At 40.7% G+C, this 26,270-nt stretch overlaps 2 protein-coding genes across 3 annotated transcripts in view; one reads left to right on the top strand and one right to left on the bottom strand.

The window, feature by feature from the left end:
- Positions 1-817: 817 nt before the first annotated feature.
- dbx2 (developing brain homeobox 2) lies at positions 818-4,965 on the bottom strand. Its single transcript, XM_070908189.1, has 4 exons — positions 4,689-4,965; positions 3,543-3,626; positions 1,475-1,659; positions 818-1,006 (listed from the first exon to the last, which is right to left on the bottom strand). The coding sequence occupies exons 1-4, from the start codon at positions 4,963-4,965 to the stop codon at positions 818-820; spliced, it is 735 nt and encodes a 244-aa protein (XP_070764290.1).
- Positions 4,966-14,006: 9,041 nt separating this feature from the next.
- The window catches only part of nell2a (neural EGFL like 2a), a 72,664-nt gene continuing 60,400 nt past the window's right edge, over positions 14,007-26,270 (top strand). Inside the window, exons 1-4 of one of the 2 annotated variants that reach the window (XM_070907370.1) lie at positions 14,007-14,058; positions 14,338-14,460; positions 23,366-23,516; positions 24,972-25,145. In XM_070907370.1, coding sequence (XP_070763471.1) covers positions 14,007-14,058; positions 14,338-14,460; positions 23,366-23,516; positions 24,972-25,145 — 500 coding nt within the window. Of the gene's footprint in view, positions 14,059-14,331; positions 14,461-23,365; positions 23,517-24,971; positions 25,146-26,270 lie in introns of both variants that reach the window. The other variant, XM_070907369.1, reaches the window with a different exon arrangement.

Genomic DNA, 26,270 nt, shown 5'->3' with positions numbered 1-26,270 from the left:
TACACATCATGTTCTCACTGTATGTGCTCACATCCTTTGTAATGCATTTCATGTGTGCAATTTCTGAAGAGGATTGTGTGCACCTCTTGTAGTATTATTGTTATAAGTAATTAAACAATTTTGCCTTTGAGCATGAAAAGGTCAAAAAATAAGTGAACCTTCATTATCGTTTGTGGTCATCTTCTTGTTAATGGGGAGCATAAACTCATACATATTTATAGAAATGGTGGATGGTGTATAGTTAAGTGTTCATTAACATGTAAATGGTTTTACTCCAGAGAGCCCAACACAGTTAGACTACACAATGTGGAAATCAGGATTCATTCAAAAGCTTTATTTACAGCTGATTTATGCATTCAAGATCATGAAATGTTTTTTTTTACATAATATACCAAGTGAAATTTGACTTCAAAAAGGTTTGAGATTATGAGCAGAGTGTTCGTGTAAAGCTGACCGAAACATGAAAAAAACAAAAGTCTGATTTGTAAATGCATTAAATGAAGTGACTCATTTGGGCCTTTAACTGATTGCAATGACACTCAAAGAGTGGAACTCTTTCCTCGAAAGACTTGTCAGTGTAATAACCAATAAATTGCTCACTGAAGCCAGTGAACCGCAAGATGATTGACCGAGCAGTTGAACCTAATCACATATATAACAAAATAGTTACATGCATTGAAAGGTTAATATTATCAGTGTTAGTCTTCACAGTGTATCCCTCTACACATTTTTAACACCCTCCCAGTACTGTAGCCTTTTTACAGGTTTTTGTGGGTTTGAGAAAGTCATTAGTTTATTTTCCACTCATTACAGCCCCTCATGTGTCCCTGACACTCTGTGGTGGCGATCTCTCTGTTTTTGCATCAGTGTGATTCTGTGATGGTTCATCCTCTTCCTGAGTGAGACCTTGGGCCATGAGCTCATCCATTGGGGATCGAGTGTTATGAACCTCCTTCTCCTTACAGTTCCTCCACTTCATTCGGCGGTTCTGGAACCAGATCTTCACCTAAAGCAGCAGGAGAATGGAGAGACATTTTAGTTCAATTTGTGTCGTCCATTCATTTTTAGCCATGCTAGCAGCGTAGCTCTAAGGTTGGCAATGTCTGTCTGTCCAACACTTGGGTCTAACAACTATTAGATGGATTGAAATTACATTTTGTTCAGGCATTCATGGTGCCTAAAGGAAGAATCACAGAGCCACTAGCATGGCTGTAGACTCTTAGTCATGTTTAAGCCAATATTCATCTGGCTTTTGCTGACTTTCATGGTGTTGCGGCCTCTTCACATTCATATGTACGCCTAGAAGCTACACAGTATAAATACAGTCTTCAACAGTTGGGGTTTGGGTTTGTTCATCAAGGGTTGCAATTGATTAAGGATAAAACACATCGGATGTACACACATTTCTTTGTGCTTAATGTCTTTTAGAATCAGAGATTAATCAGGAAAAGGTTGGTAATTCATACTCGATTACCTGTGACTCCTTGAGACTGAGATCAGCTGCCAGTTTGTTCCGGTCTGTCTTGCTGATATATTTCTGTCTTCGAAAAGTTCTCTCCAGCTCCTTCCGTTGTTCTTCAGAGAACACAGCCCTCCTAAGGATCCCTCTGCGTGATTTAGGACTTATATCGGCAGACCACATTCGAATATTTGCTCCCTCTGAAACAAATTGGAGAAAAAAAACATATATATCAATTTCAGTGTGTTGACCCAAGCTACTGTGTCAACATCAGTGAGGTATGGGTCACTGATTAGTAGTTGTCATTGGTGGACTGTGGACACAATCGTATGAAACCAGGTAGGGAGCGTAAATACCAGCCAGGGGAATACAGGGGTTGTCTTTTGTGAATTGAAATGAAACAGCATGTTAGTGGCTGAGCTGGCTGTGGACCATTTTCCCAAGTGTTTCATGATTTAGACCATTTTAATTCAAAGGCACAAAAATCTAATTCTGTCCACAATCAATATGTACTCTCTCACATTTCCTACCTTTTCATCCCAAGATCATGCCTTATTTTGTCACACTCACTTTATCGCTCACTTTTGATTTCTCTTTTTCTATTTGTCCAATTTAACAAACTGGGGGTGACTAAAGAGAATAGAAAGCCACTTTAACTGAGAAAAAAGGGATCTGGTGAACTGTGAGGAGCAATCCCACGCTACTTCACTCACAGGTGCATGCACAACAAAAGTCAAGTGGAACAATTTATCCGATCCATTCAATGTTGCCTTTTTAATCTGTACGACAAATCTGCACATAGACCACCTCTAGGGAACACATAACAGGTTTGGACATGCTTCTCACTTCTCTATTGGGACTCAATGGCTTTCACTTAAATAGCTGATTACCAGGTCATTCCTGGGCAACGTGTGTGTCTACCCTAGTGGGCCAGCTATAGAGCTCTGTGGGACACCAACAATAGAGCCGTTCAATGGAAATGCCATTACTCGATGGCTCAGTGGCCAAACACTAAATCTTTTCACTTGCAGGTATGAAGCCAGTTTGTATGTGAAGATGAGCTCGAATAAGTCTATAAAAGTCACTTTCATTGAATGCTTTATGTCCTAGTCAAGAGGTCTCCAATGGGCAGGAATGAGAGTTGAAGGACAGGAGAAAGGAGGGGGGTCGGAGAACCAAGCTCTTTAGCCACACAATAGCTGGGGGATGTTCCTGGTCCAGCCCTCTTCTGTAGAGAAATAGGCAGGTTTTTTGTGCTTAGCGGAGTTCATTGCTGCAGTGAAAAATTGCAGTGAGGTCGCGTGTGGATGGTGGAGTGAAAGTGCCAATTGGTCACAGCCAGACTTGGCATTGTTGTGTTGCTGGGCACTGTGGGAAAGTGTCAGCCTACTAAGAGGACTCCAGGGACCTGTGGGATGAGGGCTTTTTGATTTGTGCTATTTTCCACAACATTTGACAGGCATCATAGGTTGCAGCAACTAATAACTTCCAATTGCTGTGGGACAATGCCAAAATACGACAGCTGCTAGTTTTGATTAATACAACTATATAGTACTAGTACTCTATACAAGTCTTAGATTATATGAACTGAAACATTCAAAGCACAATTCAGAGGAAAATTTCAAGTGCAATTACAGGTTTCCTGGATGTTTTCAAATTTCATGCAACCTGGAAATTTTACTTGAAGGTGTTGGGATTCACAGCCAAACGTATTAATATGCTGAAGGAGTGCCGAGCTTTGAAACAATCTGCCTTATTCAGCAGTAAGAATCCACACCTGGTAATTATAATCTTAATATGACAGAAGACAAGATGTTTATTAGCTCTGCATATTTGCGCGAGTAAAAGTGTGTATTTGCAAGTACAAAATAGGGGGCCCCAGGGACCCTTAAAAGCCTTGCAACCCACCCCTCTTCCCCGTCCTAAACAGCCGTGAATGGTTATGAATAGAGCTGTGCAGAGTTGAGCAGAGAATTAGCTCTTTGGCATTGCATCAGTAATTAGCTGTGGAGAGCATTGGAGACCCTGCTGCTAATGCTTAGAGAGTAGCTGAGGCATTGCTGATGAGGCATAAAACACTCACTGGAGAAGACAGGAGGGGGGCTGGACCCACCGCAGCATGCCAGCAGATACTGCGGGCTCCGCAGGAAAACACTGCTCAGCACACCTGCACAGATAGATATGAACGGTCAGATATGGTCACGTAGTAACCAGGTGAGATGGTATGATCCACAAGTGACTATACCTGGATCACAGCCAACTTCTGAGGGCCTTTGGAGTCCTACTTTGTCTAATTCTTACAGTTGTTTTCTTTTTACCTACATTTTTACATCAGCACTAAGCTTTAGGTGATGCATACAGATGGAACTATTTTTATTTGATATTAAGATGTTTTAACAACTAATTTTACTTGAAAACTACACATCTCAGAAAGGAAAGGTTTTACTGATTCAATTTGAAAATGAATTAAGCTTTATTAATGAACATGCCATAATTATACATTTCACATAATTGTTCAGTTTTCATAGGTTTATAGTGATTACATTTTAAACGTTTGGTTTATTTTATCTTTCTTGGCAGTTTTTATTTCTTATCAAGACTGAAAATATTTGATCTGTTATGAAATACAAAAGTTGTAAAATGTTATTTGTTACTGATTTAATCTTCAAAATTATATTTTGTATTTAATGCATTTAATATTAAATATCATTCAATTTCGAAGTACCCAATTGTTTCAAAAATGAGATTTCACAAAATTCGTATTTAAGTGAGTGAGACCTCCCCATCGAGCATATAAATGACTTACACAGACCTATATTAACATTTGAAAATATAGTTAATAAATAAGGTTTGAGTTTTAGGTTTTTCTTTACTTGGGTAGTATACAGTAATATGTGCTAGGAACTTTTGTAAAAGCAAAGCAATTTCAATGGTTAATAGTCCTGATTAAATAATTTTATACTAATTTTGAAAAATGGCAGTGTGTCAGTGACCTACGCCTCGCTTAACTGTGGCATCTCTTACAAAGATTTCTACCTAAGTTCAACTTTAGGCCTATGACTAATCTCCATCCTAAAAAGGGAGAGTTGTTGAAACAAGTTTAACAATATTTATACTTTACATGAATTATGAAACATGTTAGAAAGAAGAAAAAAAATTGTCCTTGACATAATCTAAATCTAGTCATATTTGTCTTAAAAAGGTATGCTTGCATAAAAGATCTGTTTACCTGAGTGTGGCAGAAGTGGTCCTCCTAAATCCTTCACCTGCTGGGGACTATGGTTCTGGCCTTGGTAGACTCTATGCTCAGAGCCCCAGGTTCTCCTCGTACGTTCACACACTGATAGTCTCAGGTGTCCACCTGCAGTCCCTTCTGGACGGGCTGAAGGTGTCTGTGACTGCAGCAGATTGTCAATGAGAAAACTCTTTCCCGTGCTGCCGTAGCCCGGTAAAGCAGGAGGAGAGCCAGCCATATTCCTCTTGGTGCAGCTCTGAACTGAGACCATCCTGTTCACACAGTGACCCGAACACTTGAGTTCCCTCTTCAGCAGTCACAGCTCAGTGACACTAAATTCTCCTTTAATCCCTTCTTGAGTGACCAGGCCAACTTCATTAAACTCTGAGGAAAACAAAAGTTTTCTGCTCTTCCTCTTTCGGGCCTGCACTTTGCTACAGGGCTGTGTCGTGATTGGCTGAGAGGCTCTAATGTGCTTCTCAATTCAGATAAGGCTGGGGTCCTTTCTGGAGTGGCAGAAGGTGGGTCTGGCTCATTCATTATGTCAACTAGCCTATTAAATGATAGACACCAGAGACAATGAACTGCTGGCCAAAGTTTAACATGCACCAAACAGTCTTCTCCAGTAGTAAATAGTTTTCTTTTTTCTCCAGCCTCCCATTGTGCCCCATACAAACCCCTCAGCAGTTCATTTGCAATGTGCTTTTTCTCAGTTTCATTTCAGAGACATTGCTCTGTGAGGGTTTTCTTGATTGCAAAATGATTCAAAAACAGGCCACATTAGTGTGAATAAATATGGGTTGACAAAGTAATGTAGTCAAATTCTAAGACAAGACCATCTCTACATAAAAATCATGGGCAAAGAGCAAGAAGCTGATGAAAAGAAAACTTTTTTCTTAAAAATAACACCACCTAATGTCAAAGTTTGATTTACTAAATTAATTTGGTAGTAACCTTGCAGTTTCTTTTTTTCAATTGTAACCAATAATAATAGTATCAGTAGTTCTATGTAACACTCTGCTTTTACTGTTATTTTAAAATCTTGACAGTATTATTGTATATTGAAAACACCATGTCATTGACAAGATCTATTTAAGGACAACTTCCTAACTGTTACTTGTTCAAATTTGGTAACTTTTGGGTTTATTTGCCAGTCTGAGTCTTGGAAAGATTCAGTTCTGGGTCAGCATTGACAGATCCATGTGGGTCCATAGGCAGCAGACTCAACCACTTAAATATTTATTCAGTGCCAGTCTTCAGTGTAGTAGGGGTGGGTATATGCTGCATATTGAGGGTTGCAACTGTAAAATAAAAATGGTCACACAAACACACACGCACTTGCATGTAGTGATGTTTTGGTTCAAACACGTCCAATGAGAGGCTTGTGTAACCTTTCACACTGCAACTAATGATCCTCAACATCATAATAGAAAGTCCAACAAGAGGGGCGACAGACCAGGAGTTTAGGCACAGTAAACAGGCATATCCGCACTGGTCGGGGGGCTGTGGGGGGTGGCAGGGAGCTCCAGTCTGCGCGTGTAGATACCTCATGCTGAGCATGGAAATTGGCCCAGACAGCTCAGCCTATTGTGTGGTGGCCAGGGAGCCAAAGGTTGCTTGTAATCAAATTTGAGGTTTTATTCCTCAGACTGGTGGAGAAGGCATTGCGCTCTGTCACATGATGAGTGTTAGCAAGTCTGTGTGCACTATCTACTTTTGTGTAGTGAGAGTGTGTTAACATGCTCCACATAGACCAGTGGCTGTGATGGTCCCCCAAGGCTTTTTGTTTGGTGGAGAGTCATTTGTTTATATGACAGAGAGAAAACAGGAGGGAACCCCAGACTGCTCTTCAGCACTTATTAACTGTATTTGTTTATACTTTGAAAGGACCCTGATTGTGGTCAAGATATGTTTTATGTGATAGCATTGAGGATATTTGTTTAGTTTATTCATACAGTCACACTTGAATTAGCCTTTTAGCAACAAATAAGAATCTGTGGCAATTTTAAAACTTGTTACGAGCACCTCAAAACTAAAAACACTCTTGAAAGCACCATGTACTCCTGTTAAAATCATATATTTCTCAGAGTTCACTGATAGTTTAGGTAGAACCAATCTCACACAACTTTGTGCACATTTTAAAAGGCATTGCTAAGAGCGTATCATCATTAAGATTCACCACTTTGTAATTAGCCAGATTCCAATAGAGCTCTCCAGGAGAGGGAGGTATAATTAGGCTATTCTTAAACAGGAGGTCTTGGAAACACCCTGAAGCAAGTTCATGTGAATTTATTTGATGTCCATCTCTTTTTAGAAATGGAGGGAAAAAAAACAGGGGTCCCTTCATTCAGATTCCTCACAATGGCCCTGTTGAAAGCTAGCACTCTGCAGACCGGCTGAGATCCCTTTTCTCTCTTTTTTAACCCCACTAAAGCTTTTAAAAAGATACTGGCCCATTGCACACGCAATTGATATTCCACCACTCGAACTTAATATCGTGAATGGAGGGCCAAGCTCTATGAATCAGGAAGACAATGCGCTTAGCTTAGCAGCAAACTGGCACTTTGTGTGCGGTGTCTGTGCCCCAGAGGAGGAAGTTTCTAATGTGAGCCTCACAATTGTGTGTCTATAGAGTTCTAATGAGCTTCTGTATGCTGAGTGAATGGCTGTGGGCCATTCACCATGAGGGCTCAATGAGCCAGCTCACTGCACACATTCACAATAGGATCCAGGGGGAATGGGAGTGGCTGTGTGGAGCAACTGCACTGCGTAGACAGTCTATATAAGATCAACATACGTATAAGGATGTTTCGATTACGAGTACGTCCATAGTAAGCTGGTTACATTTAAAAACACATCATTTTAAGTTAGTTTCTGTCCTCTGTCCATACTCTGCTGACGTTTTTTTCTCACCTAAAAAGGGAGCCTTTCCATCATGGTATCCAGAGTGGATAAATATTAAAATGCCAGCTTGTTCTTTCAGTGTGTATGGAGAAAACAGAGCTTTCAATGACGTAAGCCTGCCCAGACACAGTAAAGTTAAGAAAAACGAAAAGGTTAGGGTTAGCCTGTGGCTAGTGATGTGGGTTTTCAAGGAAATATGGAGCAAATTAATAGACTTCTAAAGAGTCTCAATTTCTGGTGTCTGAATCCCTGGTGGCCTTGAGCAATTTGCAATTTTGCAATGGGAAAAAGTCTAAAAAGAATGGATACATGGACAATTAACTAGGTATCCTTTTTAAATGTTTTAAATGTATTTGTTAGGGGCAAGGCTCATTGACGAACAGAAAATACATTAAAAACTTCATTGTTGTCCCTGACCACAATTTATTTTTAGGTGATTGAAATTGAAATAATTGATTGAAAAAGGATTCCTTTGAGAATGACTCGACACAGCATCGTTGCTAAACATTGAAGGTCTTTGGTCTGAATATTGTTGTGACACAGGCTCAATAAAAGCTGCATGTCACTGGGGTGCTCTGATGGCTCACCCCGTAGAATGCGTACCATGTATTATTGCCACGGTGGCACAGGTTCATTCCCGAGCCTCGCCCTTTGCTGCAGGTCTTCCCCTTTCTCTCCCCGTCTTTCCTGTCTATTTATACGGTCACTGTCGAATAAAGCAGAAATGCCACAAAAAGAAAAATCACGTCATGAGCTCCACAAAGCTGCTATACTTTATTGCTCCACTGTCATTTGGAAACTGCTGGCAAGCAAAGCTAACACAAAAGAGTTATAACCGCTCCGATGGCTCAGCCCGTAAGGTGATCCACTGAAAGGGCCACAAACCCAGCAATATTTAGTGAATCATGTTTCACCATTTTCTTTACATTGCCACACATTTAGAAAGGCAAACAAATATTTTCCCCCCTGTTGCCACATGTCAGACATGGTGGTATATTCATAATGGGCAGACTTGAGATCATCTTTAATATCATCCAATCACCAGGTCTGACACTGAGTATGTCTCTATTTCTTTTAATTCTCTCACCCTCTACCTCGTCCCCGCAGTAACTTCACATTGCCCATATCTCAGGTCATGAAGTATTTAGTCCTGGGATGGCCCAAGAGTGACACTGTCTGTTGTACCTCAGTACTGCTACACTCTGATACTGTCACTGCAATCCACTGCCATGCACACAAGATGGCACTGAGAGAATGAGAACCATCTGTAATTCAGTGGAGTGAATGAAATTAATTATTTTTTCTAGCTTTTATTAAATATTGTTTCTGGAAATATTACATGTTTTATACTATATTTTATTTTATTTTTCCCACACTTATTTTAATATTCTTAATGCAGTTCTTTGTATTGCTTATCATTTTGTCATTTTAGGAATTTAAACTTGTTGTGCTGTTGCAGATCTTGCAGTCCCTTTATCAGAATAGGAGCATCAAATGCCTGAAAACTATAATGTAATCAGTTGTTGAAAGTGGAGACTCTGTTGTCAACTTCACTGAGCTCAAGTTATACTTTTCTTTTCATATATGAAAAATGTATCATAAAACATCAAAGTGGTGTGAATGAATATTAAACACATTATTGAGCAGACAGATGTAATGAATCATTAGAGCGTACAGTTTTTAATATGACTCATGAATATCAGATCTCATGATTTGAAAGAGTCAAGGTCAATGTGTCATGGAATTATGCAACAAATTAATCCCAGGAGAACCCTGTGGGAACAATAGGGCCAGTTTTTCTGCAGTTCATTCAAATCCTGGCACAGCTTCTGTAGGCGATTCCCTTTTGTTTATGGCATTTGTGTGTCTATATGGTGCAGTTATGGCCAAAGTGAATAAGCCCCTGAGAGCTTTGTAATGCATCACCCATCTGGATCTTTTAGAGATGAACGCAAGGACTTCAACTGTTCCACTGCCCTTGCCCTGAGAGATTCAGTGTGTGTGTGCGTGCACAGCAGGAGAGTAGGTGTGTGTTGGCACTGTGTGCGTTTATTACTTTTCATTCTTGGCTGGGCGCATGCTTTAATGACTCTTATTTTCCTGATGGCACTTTAGGAAATGACAACTTGTGGGCAATACAAAGTAATTACATTTCCTGTGTCTGCACCCAGAAGAAATCTAGTATTATTAATAATGAATAGAGGGTTGGAGACCCTCTCACACAGCAGATGTGACACTCACATGGAGAGCCATTGCTTGCCTTTGTTTTATTGACAATAGCCACCCATTAGCTGCACACTGTGGACCTATGAACAAGCTATCTGAATTTTAGACAGATAAGGGCCTATTTGTCAAAACACATCTGTTTTGCATCAATCATAATTATACAAAACATGTTATTGGCATTAGTGAAATCTGTATCGAAGGGGAGGTTAATCTGGGGTCCTTAGGAAGGAGCTGAGCACCACATAGGATCTGGAACTGTCCCTATAATCATATCTGCTGGCCTCTACTTGTTAGCCTACTTCAACAGACCAGCACAGCCAACATAAGACTTTTCCAGCAATCCAGCGATTCGCTGGGGTTTGTTGTGGACTTGGGCCGCCTCTGAACAGGCTGTTACAAAAAGGCTTCGATTCATGTCCATCTGGCAGGAAACTTATTAGGATTCAGGGAAAATATAACTGTTTATCCTCCTCTTTTAAAAAAAAAAAATCATCACTTACATGGCATGGCCACTGATAAAACGGTTATGTTTCAAAATGGTAATTGGTCCCATCGATGAAGAAGATGCAACATGAATAAACAAATATTCAAAGCACAAAGCATCTGTGCTCTATAAAAAGGCAACAAGGCTGAGTCACACAGACAGCCAAGCACTCCAGTTTAATTCAGTTTCATACCACCTGCCGAAAAAGTCCAACCATAACTTTACAAGATGACTTAACTAATTGAACGAATGACAACTGTATGCTTCCAGGAGGTCATAGGACACTTCGAGCATTTATGGCACTTTGCTAAACTTAATGCTTTGAGACAGTTGGTATTTTCTTTATCGACCTCTATTCTTCATGTGAGGACAGAGAAAACAGATGGTTTGAAAGAGGAGTAAATGAGGCCATCTATGTCAAACTGGAACAACCCTTCCTGAACAGAGAGAGGGAATGCTGCTCATAATGCAGTCCTGACATTCCTTTCCAGGCAGTTTCACACCAATTTACACTTAAATTCATGAGACTTGAGACTCTCACGATTACCATGTGACCTTGACAACTTCTGTGACCTCAATGTAACGTCAATGTGAACCCACCAAAGAAGTTTAAATGCTTGGGGACTCTCCACCTGTCAGTAGAACAGATGAAGCCTCTTGGATGAGCGCTGGAACGTCTTAAAGACTAAGAAACAGCAAATCCAGATGCTCTTTGTTTTATGTTTTTTCTGAAAGTCTTTAGTAGTAGAATAGTAGAATATTTAGTTTTATTTTAATATTTGAATGCAGTTGTTTGTATTGCTCATATTTCTTTATTCTAGGAATTTAAACTTGGTGTGCTGTTGCAGTTTTTGCAGTCTTACAGTCCCTGTATCAGAATAGGAGCATCAAATGCCTGAAAATACAACTCACCATGCTATTGGCAATGTAATGACATCACCCATGCTTTATAGTGAATCGTAATGTAGTCAGCGGCTGCATGTGGAGACTCTCTGTTGTCAGCTTCACTTAAGTCATACTTTTCTTTTCATATATTAAAAATGTATCTTAAAACACTAAAGTGGTGTGAATGAATATTAAACACATTGTTGAGCAGACAGATGTAATGAATCGTCAGAGCGTACAGTTTTTAATATGATTCATGCATGTCAGATTTGTAAGACAGTCAAGGTCAATGTGTCATGGAATTATGCAACAAGTTAATCACAGGAGAGCCCTGTGAGAACAGTAGGGCCAGTTTTCGGCAGCTCATTCAAATCCTGGCACAGCTTCTGCAAACGATGCAGTATACAGATGACTGTAGTACTTCTAGACCACCTTATCTATCTTCTGACTTTTATAGTGGCTGCATAGTATCATAAGAAGTCATAAAAAATATGAATTAATGCTTATCTCATTCATCTTTTTACCTTTTAAAACTCAATGACCAGCGGGACAGCCATTACAAACTCTTGCTGTGCTGTTTAAACCCACAGAACTTTATTTCAAATTCTTGTGGAGATTTAAAAGTTTCCAAAGATACCAGTAATTTTGTGAAAATTAGATTAAAAGACATCTAAAATTTAATGGATTCTTAGGATTGAATATTTCTTCATCATCTAGGTTCAATGAACAGTTGACGAACAAACTGATACTGAATATACTTTTGTTTATTTGCACATATCCGGTGCTTTTCAGGAATAGCTTTATATCTGCCTACACCATAAAATCATATTTAAAATTGTTTTGTAAATTAATTTCTGCTTTGACAACCAAGGCAATGTCATCAGCATATAGGAAAACACTAAAGTACATATTATCAATCAATATGACCACATCAGCCAACTTGAAAATCTTGGGTAAGTAATTTACATTATGGGCAAATAAAGGCATACAAATAGAAATATGTGGGTTTTTTCAGAACTTGCAGTAAGCAAGTTCAAAATGAGAGGGAAATATCCGGTTACGCTAACCTACTGATGTTATTTGGTCATTTAACACCAGTTTAACATTATTACCACAACATTTAGCAATTCTAGGTAGACTATATTGTGTTATTTCTTTTAAATGCAAGTTGAAATCTTCCCAGTTTACTTCACTTCATCATTTTGATGAAGTGTCAATATTAAGCCTACTCTTCTATTGAAACAGGTCGCATATTAGCAAGCTAACGTCATATTTGTCACTTGATTCAGTTGGCAGTGCAACAGTTACACCTGAAAACCTATTTTTTTCAGTCTCTCTGACAAGTGATGGGGTCCTAAATTAAGGCACATTTTTTTCTGCCAAAGTTGGTTATTTCACACGAGAAATTTACTTGTGTTATTACAAGATTAAGAATCAATTTGATTGTTTGCGTATGTTGCCACGGTGATGCCTCGTCATTCAAACCTTTTTTCAGCTCCGTTCCATTGAGGTACCCCAATTAGCCACGCCAATGAGCCAGCATGCTTTGAAACAGGGAATAAAAAGTTTATTAATTACACCTGTGGCTATCCTGCTGTGACACCATAACTTGTCATACCTTGTCTAAAACAAGTTTGAATGTATTTTTTTTGCTAAATGCAACTTTAATTGTTAACTTTAAATGTGGTTAAAGAGACATAGGCTTCAGACTATAAACACAGTTTTCAGTTGCTTTAAATATTACGCAAAAAAAATTTTTTTTTTTCTTTAGGTCACTTCTTTCCTAATAACTTCTCCAAACAATTTCTTGAAATGTTCATGGAAAGGACTATGTAATTTGGTACTAATCATAGGGAAATAGAAACTGTTATTTTAGTTAGTTAAATTGGTTGTCTGAGTTTGAAGTTGTTGATTTCTAAAGGAATTTAATCGAAGAAACTACTTAATTTCAGCTCAAGTAAATATTTTTCACCATTAATTTATTATTGGAAACTTCATTCTTCATATGATGGATTATATGCTTATCTGTAGACAAACGGCACACTTTTGCATCTTCTGCTGGCCTGCTGGACACTGTAGCAACACTAGCTTAGCTTTAAACTAGACTTAAACAAATACTGACTATTATATATTATATACTATTTTGCCAAATCACATCGTTTCAAGGAAACGTATTTTATACGGCACTTATTTATAAATGATTTTCTCCCTCAGGGATGAAAGTGTACTGTTGACATTTTCTTTTCTTGGCAACAGGCGTCGTTGCAATTAATACGAGTCGTCTATTTTGGATTCATCAAGGGTTTTCTCATCTCCGGCCACAAGGGGGCTTCATTGTCCCTCTCTCTCTCTCTCTCTCTCTCTCTCTCTCTCTCTCTCGCTCTCTCTCTCTCTCGCTCTCTCTCTCTCTCTCTCTCGCTCTCTCTCTCTCACCCTCTCTCTCTCTCTCTCTCCACTCCTTCAGCGGCTGCGGCTCTCACTCTCGCTGCTGTAGGAGCGTCTGTTGAGCTGGCGAGGCAGCGGAAGCTCGCTTTGTGCGTCCTCTGTTACCCACCTGTGCCGCGGATGGTGCTGATGGAGCAGACCTTGCGTTACGTGGAATAATCTGCACGTTGTTGCATACATTTTTTCTTCTATCCGGATTTGCTTTTTTGCATCATCGGGCATCTAAAGTTGTGGTGATGCCTCCGCTCAGCATTTGGGATTGGTAATAGCCTTCTGTGCGAGGGTGATACATCATTCGCATGTGATTGAACAACACTGTCTCTCGGAAGTGGACAAAACATGGACTAATTTTTTTTTATACATTCACCATGGGATTATTACAGCTATTTGTGGTTCTCGGCATATTTTGCGCCTCCCCAGGTAGGACACAGCGCTGTCTCTGAATTGTACAGTAACCATCTCTTGCAACATGTAGCTGAGATGCATATAATGAAATGATATGTTGTGTTGGATAATTTGCCACAGAGGCTTCTCAGAAATAATCAGACCTACTTGGATCTCGCAGCTTGTACACAGTACAGTAACCTCCCATCTCTTCCCCTGACAGCAGCAGGGAATGTTTATAGCATCACAGGTGTCCTTTCCTGCTAATAACAATAACAATGACAATCTTCTTTTGTTTTTGCACATTAGTTGTAGGTTTTGGGGTTGACCCTGCCCTGCGCATCAGCGTGTTTGACGAACTAACGCTCGGAGAAGGCTTTGATGGAGTTACTCAGGTCCAGGGCTTCCACAGCGAGTCTAGAGCTTTCCACTTCCAAGGTACAGTAACACGCACTCTTTGTATTTTTGTTCATAGATGGAAGATAAGATGTTTCCAGATCTGCATGTGAAGCAATGCTGACCAAACTGCTTTTCATGAAAAGTGATTGTCATAAAAATAATATTTTATTTAAACAACTTGTAAGGCTAACAGGATGCAGTCCAGCAGTCCTTACGGGTCAGCTCCTCAAGTGAGATGTCTGATGTAGACCTTTTTGTGAAAATGTCAGATCATCTGATAATACCATATGCCAGTATTTGATACTTACTATCCACAACACAACTGTGTAAGAGACTGTCAGCAGCAGTACACAGTGGATTTGCAATTTTCCTCTATAACAGGACTTAGCTTGGGGGCCCTCAGACTGCCACCTGCCTGAACAATAGGCACTGTTAGGTCCCCATGAAAAAGTGGGGTGAGCAGGGCGAGCAGAGGGGGAGAGATGGGTGGATCACGCAAAGAATCATAGCAAGACTGAGCATAATCAGATTAGGCAGGGACAAAACCCTGTGTTAACGGAGATGTACGATGTGAGTGAATGGGCCCCTCGCTAGAATTTACCCATTGGTGATCCTCCGGAGTGTGTAAGCACTATAAGCAATATATGAATGGGGAGAATAGTGAGTCAGATGTCCATGTTGTCAGTGTGTAGGCTAAATATGTTATCTATGGCATTTAATAAATGGCACTGTGCAAAATGGAGTTGTCAAAGCTGCAGCCGTGTTTGACTTTTATATGCCCTGTTTTTGCCAGTGTTATATCTTTGTCATTTGATGTCAGACACTCATTACGATCCAAATGAGACTGTTAACAGCCCCATCACAGGGATGGAGATGTCTATCATAACCCAGCCAGAGAGTAGAAACAGACGAAATTGCTTTTGGCTCCCATATCAGTGGCAAAAACCAAAGATGTGGCAACATTCAAATCCTTTGCGAGGAGGATCTCAACATGGATCACATAATGTACCAAAGTGACAATGTTGTTTTGGGACAGAGAAACACCACAATCATTTGTCGACATTTTTCCTCTTCCCTCCTCCTCGCTGATATCTTCTAATCTCGCTGCACAGCCGCTGAGACAGCAGCACTTCTGCATGGAGCAGCAACTCCAGCGTCTCTGTGAAGGCAGGCCATTTGATGTCCTCTGTGTAGACAAGACTCAGAAGTGCTCTCTACCCAGGCAGGTAGCGAGAGCGAGGGAGAGAGAGACTACAAGGAAGAGTTGGAGAAAGAGAGAGAGAGAATGACAGAAACAAAGACAGTTATAGAAAGAAGCTCCCACAGCTTTTGTCACAAAATGAAAAACACGACTGTTTCACGACTGGTACCTCTCCGTCATTACGCTCTCTTGTTTCTCTGCATTACCTTTGCTAAGTACATTCAGTTACCCAGGCGGAGAAGGTGGTGGCGGCGGCGGCATGTTATTTATGGCAGAGCTCGCCTCCATCCTTCATTTGGGATGTCTATGTTAAGTCAATGATGTTGGGTGAGGGGGAGGCAGGGAGAGGCGTACGTACCGGCAAAGCAGACCTGGGCCTCTGCTTGTTTGTGATCAGAAATAGACAGGGAGAGGCGCATACTGTAGAGATGCAGAAAGAGTGAGAGAGATGGAGAGAAAGAAGCTGAGATATAAAGAGAATGAGAAAGAAAGAAAAAGGAGACAGAGAGAAACAGGGAGCAGAGCTGTCTGCCAGCTGTTTGATAGACTGTGCTGATTCCACATGTATGGATGCTCGGCTGGCTGGGACCTGCAGACAGGCCCACAGTGGCATTCCGACGCTCATTAGATAGCAGGCTGAACATATCCATGGCTGTCCCCTCCACTGCCTGCCTGCCCGAAGGGAAGGCTGTTATCTCTGGGTCCTGGGTGAAGGCAGGAGGAGGGGTAGCTGCTGAGAGCTGAAAGAGGAGCAGCAGGGTAATTCACAGTATAGAAATGTGTATATGTGCATGAGTGTGGATAAGAAATTGTGGTGTTCACATTGCTGTTTGTGATATCTTTGTATCTCTGTCTGCCAAAGTATGTTTTCTTTTTGTGTCTGAGAAAGAGGAGAGCAGCGAGCAGTGGGGGGATTGCTGTTTAGCGCACCCCTGCTGATACTTTTGAAGGTAGCTGTCAGTGCTACATTGCATGGCATTAGGAGAGGTGGACCTCAGGGACGGGCATAATAAAGAGGGAGAAAAGCCCCCGGGCTACGCTCCTCTCATGCCTTGGTGCCAGGTGATACTCAGCCACACCACAAAATCATCACATCATTAGCACTTCCCCCACAGTTTTTAATATCTAGACATCCAGATATCTATCTGTCTATATAAACAAGCACAGGGGCCACACCCAGAAGCACTCCCTTCCCCCAACACACATACACCCACTCTCTCTCCCTCTCTGGCTAGAAGCGTATGGACCAAACTCATTCGAAGTACAAACAACACAATTGCTAGAAGCATCCTTTCAGCAGCAGCACAAGACTCCCCTGTAATTGTATCTGTGTGAATCCTGTCTGTCTCAGAAGCATGTTCTTGCTCAGACTGTTTGAACACTGCCAGTGAGGTGTTTCTGTGTATGTTGTGGTGATTATGTTCCTGACTGCAGCGACACTGAAGTGTAACGGGATGGAAGAGATTCATTTATAATACAGCAACACTATGTGTGCGTGTGTGTGTGAAGGAGGGAGGAAGACAGAGGGACTATGTGTGAATGCGAGTTTGTTTTCCTGCATTAATGTGTGTACACCAGATATCAGTGTTTGAATAGGAATGATAATAGTGTGTTTCCACAGTAGGGGCTACACTTGTCAGCTGCTAGTACACTACTGCTGCTAGTATACACTATATGATACACTGGAGTACTGGGATTTAGATGGATGTTTTCTATCTAACCCCAGTCTTAAAGGAAGGACAAGGAACCAAAATGAGAATTTACCTACAGGAATCAATAAGGTAATTAACACTGACAAAAGAGGTTAGTGTAACATTCATGCTGTCTTTACACTGTAAGGTGCTTTGGGTAACAGCCACCACTATCAAATTGAACACACAGTGCACCTTTGTTTTCTACATTTAGTATATTGTTGCCATTTGTCTCATTGCAGTTCCTGTTGCTCTAAGCTCTGCTAATACACTGCAAAAACTCCCTTAATAGAAATAAGCAAAATATAATCTAATGGAGAGAAATTTGCTTATATCAAATAAATACATACTGTAAATACAAATTCTGTCAAAGGGGTAAGAGAACAAGTACTCTAATTTACTATTGACTGTAGAATTGGAGGGGATTGAAGCATTTTTAGTTAGTATAATCAATGAAATTCAAGTTAAAGATGCTCAAGGCTGTTGTGCCGTCAATTCAGCTGAGTTGATATCTTAAAACAGGACTCCAAAGAAATATCTAAAAACCTTGAAGTGGGATTCCTCGGTGTTTTTTCACCCTGATGGTGAAGAGCTTAAAGGTTCACATTTATTTTGTTTATCTGAAAACAATACGGGCATGCTCATATGCTCATATACATTAAAAGGGTTATTGGTTGCTGTAATTGTTCCTCCTGTCCATACTGGCTGCAAAGAGATCCCTTACTAAAATGATTTCAATGTAATAGATGGGAACCAAATCCACAGTCCTTCTTCTGTGTAAACATTCGCTCCAAAGTTTAGCTAAAGTTAATATGAGGCTTCTGCAGTCTGAGTCAGACAAATCAGGTGGAGTTACAGACTTTTTCGTGTGATATTCCCTCTTTGTGCTGCCACAGACGGTGTTTCCTAGCTGAGCTGCAGCAGAGGGATAGTAACACAAAGTGGGAATTGTAAAGTGACTGTAACCCAACTGATTTGTCTAACTCAGAAGCCTGCTGAAGCCTCACATTAGTTTAAGCTGAACTTTTGTATTTTTGCACAGGAGGAGAAATTTGGATTTTGTCCCTCATGTTTTACATTAAAATTGCTTTCAGATGGGGTCTCTTTGAGGCCAGCATGAACAGGACTGTCTTGTTTCAAGAAACTAAAACCCATTTTCAGAAAATTCTTGTCGATATGTTGAAATAATCGTATAGCGACTTTTAGGACTCACTGAGAGACAACATGGCCAGAAGTTTTTCTGTGATGTCTTTTGGTGGAAACAGTTAAAAATGAACTAAACAAAATGATGAATCAAGATGAGGCAGGTGACATTTACCTGAATTAAGCCAGCCTTGTGTAGTCAGCACTAGATAATCCAGTCCATGCAGATTTTATATCTAAATATAAGATGATCCCACTTCCTTCGATATGTGCTATAGTTTTTGTGTATTCTGAAAAGTTACCCAACCTTTCCAAACTGTTGACTGACATTATCCCCAACTCCCTGTGGTCAAAGTCTGTTTTGCTTGCTGCTCTCTGAGGCGAGCCTGATCCCACGTTCCACACAGGATGACCATGGAGGGAGAGATATTTCTATCCCCCCCAGGGCAGTTATACAGTTGGGTGGCTGGAAGGCTGTCATTAGCTCTGTGTATGTGTGAATGTCAGACAGGCGGTCACTGGGGAGGTGATCTGAGAATTGGGGAGAAATTGCTGGCCAAAGCAGTCCTGGAGGTGCCCTTGGCTCGGTTTAGTATTTGTTCCAGGAGAGTGGAGACACAGTGGGGGGAGACGGTCCACCAAATGCAGATTGACTGAGCGCGGTGGAATATTCAGGAGCTGTAACGGCAAGCTTTTGGGGGTGTATGTGTGTGTGTGTGTGTGTGTGTGTGTGTGTGTGTGCGTGTGTGTATGCATATCTTTGTGGCCATCTCTCTCTTTGTATTGACTCAGCGTTTGTTCAAAGCTGTAGCCAACATGTCTGTGTTATAGTGTCGGTGTGTGTTTAACCGTGTTGCCATCTACACCTGTTTGTCTATGTGCGTGTGTTCACAAATGCACATGTGTGTGTTGACAGTAATGACGGGTTTGGAGTTTGCTGCAGATGAAGAGTTTATCATTACTCTAATCCCTCTGGAGATACATTCTCTTGGCTAACCCTCCCACTCATATCCTTCCCTGCGCTCAGGACGGCAGATGAAATGTGTTGTTTGAAACATGCTCCGTAAAATAGACAACATTATGCAATAAGAAAATAGTACATTTTTACTTGGTTTATCCTAGTATTTATTCCTAGTGTTCCTTCCTCTGCTGATTGGATCACTGTGTTTACTCTGGCCCCTCTTGGGTTTAGTGCATCTCATAGCTCACTCACTCTTAACTGGTCAGTAGATGGCTTATTTGCAAAATGTTGAGTTGTTGATGAGACGTAGGAGGTGTTATCTTGTTCTGGCAATCCACTAGAGACTAAAGAATGAGAGTCCTCATTATTCACATACAAAAGTGTCTATGATCTTCTTATCTAAAATCAGGAATACTGTTTTTAGTCACAATTTCCTCTGGGAAATAATTAAATTAGAAGCCAAACGTATAATCAACATAAAAATACACTTCTGCCTGTCCTTCAGACTATGTTCTTTTTTGCTGGAAAAAAGGGGAAACTTCTACCTTTTTCCAATACAAAAACGTCCATTCTGTAAATACAGGTAGAAATGAAAACAGTGTGTGAGAAAAGGATTGTGGCAAAGCTGGGTGTATCTGGACTCTCAAGCTGTGCTGCAGGGCACCTATTCTAAATGCTAAATGTGTGAGCAAGTGATTGGTGCAGCGCTGCCAATGTACTTCCATGAGAATGCAGTAATGGGAGTGTGGGGGATTACAGCTGTGTGGGTTCTAGGGGTCAGACAAAATAAGACCACCTTAGACAATTTAAGATTAGCAGTGAAGCTGAGGGATGCAAATCGTGGCCTGAGTGTAACCATTAAAGCACAGTGTACCCAGAAGATAAGATTAGGCTGCGCTTCCTTGGGACGCTATTGAGCCTGAGGCTTTTGGAGATCTCTAGTCAGCTGATAAAACTCTGTGTGTCAAAAACACTGTTTTCTCACAATCCGGTCGTCATAGCCTGTAAACAACTAAAACAGATGACAAGAGCTGTGTTATTATGCTGAAAAATGTGCTGATTGGAATTTTATGCGCTAGATCATCATTTCCAAGCTATTTTGTGTCAGTATTTCACATCAGAGTGGTCGTTAGGAGCAGGTGGCTGCCCCATCCAGGCGCCTGCCAATAGATAATCGACCAAAGGCCCCCTCAGCAGGGCCACATTGATTTGGCAGAAGGGAAAGCTGGCCCTCTCATCACAGCACAAACTCATCTACTGCTCTTTCATGTATGTTTTAGACATGCAGAGATGTTACTGCTATAGCTGTCTTAATCTTCGTTCGAATGCCTCTTAAGAGTGGTGAGATCATCGTGCTTTTCGCACAGGCAACTCTGTACAGACCAATCTCATCACATCATTCCATATAAATGAGAAGATGCCTCCAACCTCCAATCCCCCAAAGTCCCATTTCAAGCAGCCCCATTCCCCTCAAAGTATAAAGACTGGTGATGAGAGTCCTCCACTCATAGATCAAAGGCTCATGGCTGCCAAACTGTGGAGCAGCCCAGTGGTAGAGGTTCCCCGGTCCTCACCATCCCCCCCTGCCTCATCAACCTTCTCTCAGTATGGCCCCCGCCCTGACACCTGCTCCCACTGTGCTCATTTTGCTCATGATTGAGATGTCAGTGTACTCTCTGTTCAACACATGGCATGGTAATAGACTGACCAGCGCATATTGTCATAGACGTTGTAAATCCTGTTTGGCTTGAGCTCATCTTTGCTTCAAACGTGGAAAATGACTGAAAAAATTTAAATTATTCAAATAAAACACACCAAATTGGAGCTGAAATGCAATTCAGTAATTTGGATGAAAACACACCCCAAAACAAAAATGATTTCCAATAATAGCTGAGATTATTGTCAACAGTGGTCATTTGGATTTGGTTATTTAGTGGGATCTGCTGATGGCATCAGATTATTGCTCGGCAGAACTCCTGTTGCAGTCATCAGACCATCTGTCCCACCTCAGCCAATGACACTAGAATGATACCCTGGCAATGCAAAATGCATGAAACTGTGCCCTGTGCATCTCCTCTGGTGAGCGACAAATCTAGTGAGCATTTTTGTTTAGACAGAAATGACTCAAAATATGTCCCCGCTGGGTTTAAAAGTCTACATCAGGAAAGAGCTAATGCTAGCACTGAAAGTATAAGAGGAGAAGTATGACAACATGCTTCTCTTTTCAGCATGCTGTCATCATATTCTATGTAACCGATGAGTACAATGCGTTGTGCCAGTCTTCATCATGGCATTGCTTGCTGTTTCATATTGCATTGTGTTAATTGGCTACTCCCACCAGCTGGAAGTAATGTTAATACTCTGAGGAAAAGCCGCCATGCTAGCTTCCTGGAGCGCTTAAGTGTGCCAGGGCATCTTGCATGCATCCCATAGCTGGAAGTGAACTCTTTGATGTGATAGCTTCTGAGAAACGTCATCATTTATTGATGCTTCCATTAAAGTAGCATAGACGTCTGTGTAGAGTTGGAGAGGAGGGAGGGGACACACTGGTGGGTACTGGAGCTTACGAGCTAACTACACAGAAAATGCCCTCCCATCCACACCAGCACCATTAACCTCTCACTTCTTCTCCCCAAATCCTTGGCTTCATATCGCTAGTCCAACACCAAGCCAAGGAGAAAGTGTTTGCTCCATTGATCCAATTTTCGGGATAGCTGATACAAGCTAACGTGTGTTTGGTACAATATTTGGTAGCATTAAGCTGTTATCTAATGATTTTAGCAAGTGGATGATGCCAAGTTTTGTCTGAGGTGAATGACCTGACTTAATCTTGAAACCACTTAAGCTTCAAAGTGGCTGGCTAGTTTCCTAATGCCTTAATATGACAACCATCCTCATCATTATTTTAAGAAGTCTTGAGGTTACATCAGCCTTTAATCAAAACAGGACTGAAATTAAAATGGTCAACTTGCAAAACGGAAATGATTTTAGCAGCTTTATTGGAAAATTGACTTTCTGGAGGTATAAACATTTTTGAATGGACATTTTTTTATACAAGTAAGTGTGGTTTGTGTTGATTTTTCATTTATGATTTCAAATTCATCAAGTGTCTATGTGAATACATCAAACAGCATATGGCCCAACCAAATGTTCTCTAGTTCTGTACAGCAAATGTTCCTGTTTAATAAATTGTATCCCTAAAATGTCAGTACCGCATTTCACTCCACTACAACATATGTTGACATGTTTCATACACTTAACATCAGTTGGTTAAATAGTTATCATTAACATTATTATAGCTGCTATCATCTCATCAGCGTTTTCATCCAGAAATCTGTGGTTAAATGAATAAAGAACAATGGTGTTCAATTTACTGACAGCAGGGAAATAATTGAGGTTGAGAAAGGAAAGGAATTAGGATTTTAGGTGTATCCACTAAAATCTGTAACACAGTGTATGTAAATTTGACTTAATACATGCAAAATACACAATCTGAATCCACTGTAATGTGTTTAATGTGTTTAAGTATCGCATATTCATGTTCACAAGTAATCCCTTGACAATTCACTATTCACAGCTACAATTACAACTACAACTCTGGGTCTTCAGTTTCATTACGGTAATGTTTTAACAGATGAAAGACAATCTCCACAAGGAACGGGCTCTTAATGGTGTAAATAATAGAAATGATAATAATAATAATAAGCGTCTGTGACTCAGGAGGCAGAGTGGGTCGTCCTCTAGTCACACGGTGGGCGGTTTTATCCACAGCTCCTCCTGTCCACGTGTCCAAGTGTCCTTGGGCAAGATGCTGGTATGGTAGCTCAGTGTGTGAATGGTTGAATGGGAAGCAAATTGTAAAGCGCTTTGTATAAAAGCACTATATGAATGCAGCCATTTACCATTTAGCCATTTGAATAATATCTGATATTTCTGTCTTCATTCCAGGGTCTTCCAGGGAAGTGATGGCTCCTGTCGAGGTCTCAGAGCAAATGGTCCAGAAGCTGAGAGGCAAGAATGAGTTTACTGTGCTGGTGACCCTCAAACAAGATCACCTCAACTCTGGGGTCATCCTCTCCATTCATCACTCTGAGCACAGGTATGATCAGTTCACATTTCACTTCATAATATGTTTGAAATATGTTTTATTGTGTGTAGGTAAAAGGGTAGTCCATGCCATTCATTAAAAATATATTTTTATTTTGATATATTTGCAGATATATAATAGGAATACAAATTTCAAATCAGTGTGTATACTATGTGAAAATACATTTTATGCTAATTTTGGAAAACATATATATTGTGAAGCTAATTTGAGATATATATTTTAGCACGCGAGACAGAACTAGAGCCCAAAATGTCACATGGAGTACAGTAAATCTGTTTATAAAGCCCCACTGATACTGAACTATAATCACAGTTGCTTTCTAAATTTAGTACCACTCTCTGTTTTGTCATATCAGCAGTCAGTAATATGTTGATTGAAACCTGAATATTTGTAGTTGATTGAGCATTTAGATGTTTTACACGCCAATCGAGTAAACATAGCAAATCACCCTGTATGCCAGCGTATTATTCACAGTCCATCAGCGATCCAAACATTGAGTCTGTAATCGTGGATCGAAAACTGATGAGACACTATCTGCAGTTAGCATGCTAATGTTTTCCATTAGTTTGTGGTGGCTGAGCCGTTGGATGATCAGAACGGCAATCTGAATCCACATAATGCGTTGATTGAACAGTTTGTACATTAAAGTCAGTCCTGAGAAGAGAGCTCACAGGGATGTTAATGACTTTCCCCGCTGCTGATTAGCTTTCCCGGCCATTCATATGCAACAAAGCAGCATTGCATGATTTCATTTGGAAACATGGCAAAGACTAATTCAGCGTCAGAAGTGTTAGCTAGTGCGTTTATGGAGCCAGGATGAATGTACATGCATGGCTAGGGGAGAGTAAATCTATTAGATTGGGTTTGCAGATAAATCATTTCCATTGCTACACTTGCATGAGTGTCTTTTTTCTTTTGAATAATGTTTCTAGCAAATGACTCCAGTTTAGATAAGTCTGTCTTTAAAGTCAGAGGTGATGAGTGTGTATCGGCAGCTCTTTCCATTAGTGTCACTATGCTGGGTGAATCTCAGTGGTGTGGAGAAGAGGATTCTGGTAGAATACTAATACGCCAATGTAAAGAGTTAAAGCTCTACATGTGGCCTATTGTTGTGTGTTGCTGATGTTGCACTTAACAGCTATATAGTACCATTATGCTTGACTAGTGATGTGATTAAATTCTAAATGGTGTTGCAAATCTGGGGAGATGTGAGTGCACTGCTTGGAAATGAGTGACAGGTTTATCTCTCAGCACTGTGCTGCGAGGAGCCCAGAGTTTAGACACTTTGGTGATGCATGCAGGTTTTTGTACGAACAGAAATAAGGATTCGGTTCCAGTAATGAGAATTAAATGCAACAAGACATGTTCACTGTACAATGCAGGGAATGCAAATTCTCATTGTGTGGATGTTACTTGAAGCAGGTTGCTGGCGCTTTTATTCTGCAGGTTCCTGGAGCTGGAGAGCAGCGGCCAGCGCAGTGAGGTGCGTCTTCACTATCGTACCAAAGGCCAACAGGCCCACACCGAGGTGTTCCCTTACAGCCTGGCTGATGACCAGTGGCACAAGGTCTCTGTGGCCGTCAGTGCCTCTCATGTCATACTACACGTCGACTGCAACAGGTAAGACGCTGGGGATTAATATACATATGTCAGATGTGACAATAAAATATGAAAGAAATGCGATATGTGTTTGGGAGGAAACTGATGTATGACGATGGAGGCTGTCCAGTTTTATAACTCATTTAAACTGGAAATACAGATGATTTTCTCCTGCGTTTCCAAAACTAGATTTGGATGCACAAATCCCATATAATGGATTGGTATCAGCCCCGATACTAATCTTATTAAGTGGATCGGGTATCGGCCGTGATGTGATCGATCCACGTTAAATTAGGTTTTTTGTCAATATCATTATACAATTCCGTGTTTCCACTATCAACTATATTCACTGAGTCATGGCAAGCCACCAACTCAGTTTTTGTGCCCCAGTGATACCTTCCCTTATGTTATACCTAAAAATTATTTCAGTGAGTTCCACACAGTGAGCTTGAACAGGGTAGTGGGCTTGTTATCAAAAGTTGGATTGATGCATCCCCACTTTAAATGATCATCTACTGCCACATAGCATTTCTTCTTTGTCCAAGGTTCAAATATTTCATTTCATTTCACGAGAGTGTCCATGGTCAAAAAAACTACGCAGTGGTAGTTTCAGCAGGAAACACTATACTACGATACAGTACATGGGCACTTGAATGCAACACTCCTGTTCTATCATCATTAAAACTATTATAACGTATAAGAATGGTGGCCACAACAGCGCAGGGACTGGGTTGGCCAGGAGCGGCAGTGTTTGCTTGTAGGGAGCAGTTGAGGGATCGCCTCCTTCTCTTGTATTAGCCGCATCTATTATAATGAACTGGCCTTTCTATCAGGGATGGGGAAAATATTTTATGATATCAAAGTTTAAACATAATTTAACCGAAAAGAAGAGATATATATGAAGAGATATGTATGGACTGAACGACAAAGGTGAAACTGGTTCAGTGTGATTAACTGTAATTCTGTGATTTAGCAAGTCAAGTGTATGGAACAACACCACAGACAGGAGTCTCAGCTGACAGTAACATCCAGAGAGTAACCTCTGTTAGCTATCTCATATGAATGGGTCCAGTGCAGGTCTAACGCACCACGAGTTGGTCCGCATCACATGTGCATCTGCTGTATGGACGGGGTGTCACTGTTTGT

The sequence above is a fragment of the Enoplosus armatus genome, chromosome 6 (assembly GCF_043641665.1).
Source record: "Enoplosus armatus isolate fEnoArm2 chromosome 6, fEnoArm2.hap1, whole genome shotgun sequence".
NCBI lineage: Eukaryota > Metazoa > Chordata > Actinopteri > Centrarchiformes > Enoplosidae > Enoplosus > Enoplosus armatus.
Note: the sequence above shows the minus strand (reverse complement) of the source record. Positions and strands in the feature narration are given on the sequence as shown.

Bases quoted from the DNA above. Each gene is read 5' to 3' on its own strand.
- dbx2 (XM_070908189.1), bottom strand. From the start codon at position 4,965: ATGGTCTCAGTTCAGAGCTGCACCAAGAGGAATATGGCTGGCTCTCCT. The intron at 3,627-4,688 runs GTAAACAGATCT...CTATCTGTGCAG, and splicing joins ACCACTTCTGCCACACTCAG to GTGTGCTGAGCAGTGTTTTC. The intron at 1,660-3,542 runs GTGAGTGTTTTA...AATTTGTTTCAG, and splicing joins CCCCCCTCCTGTCTTCTCCA to AGGGAGCAAATATTCGAATG.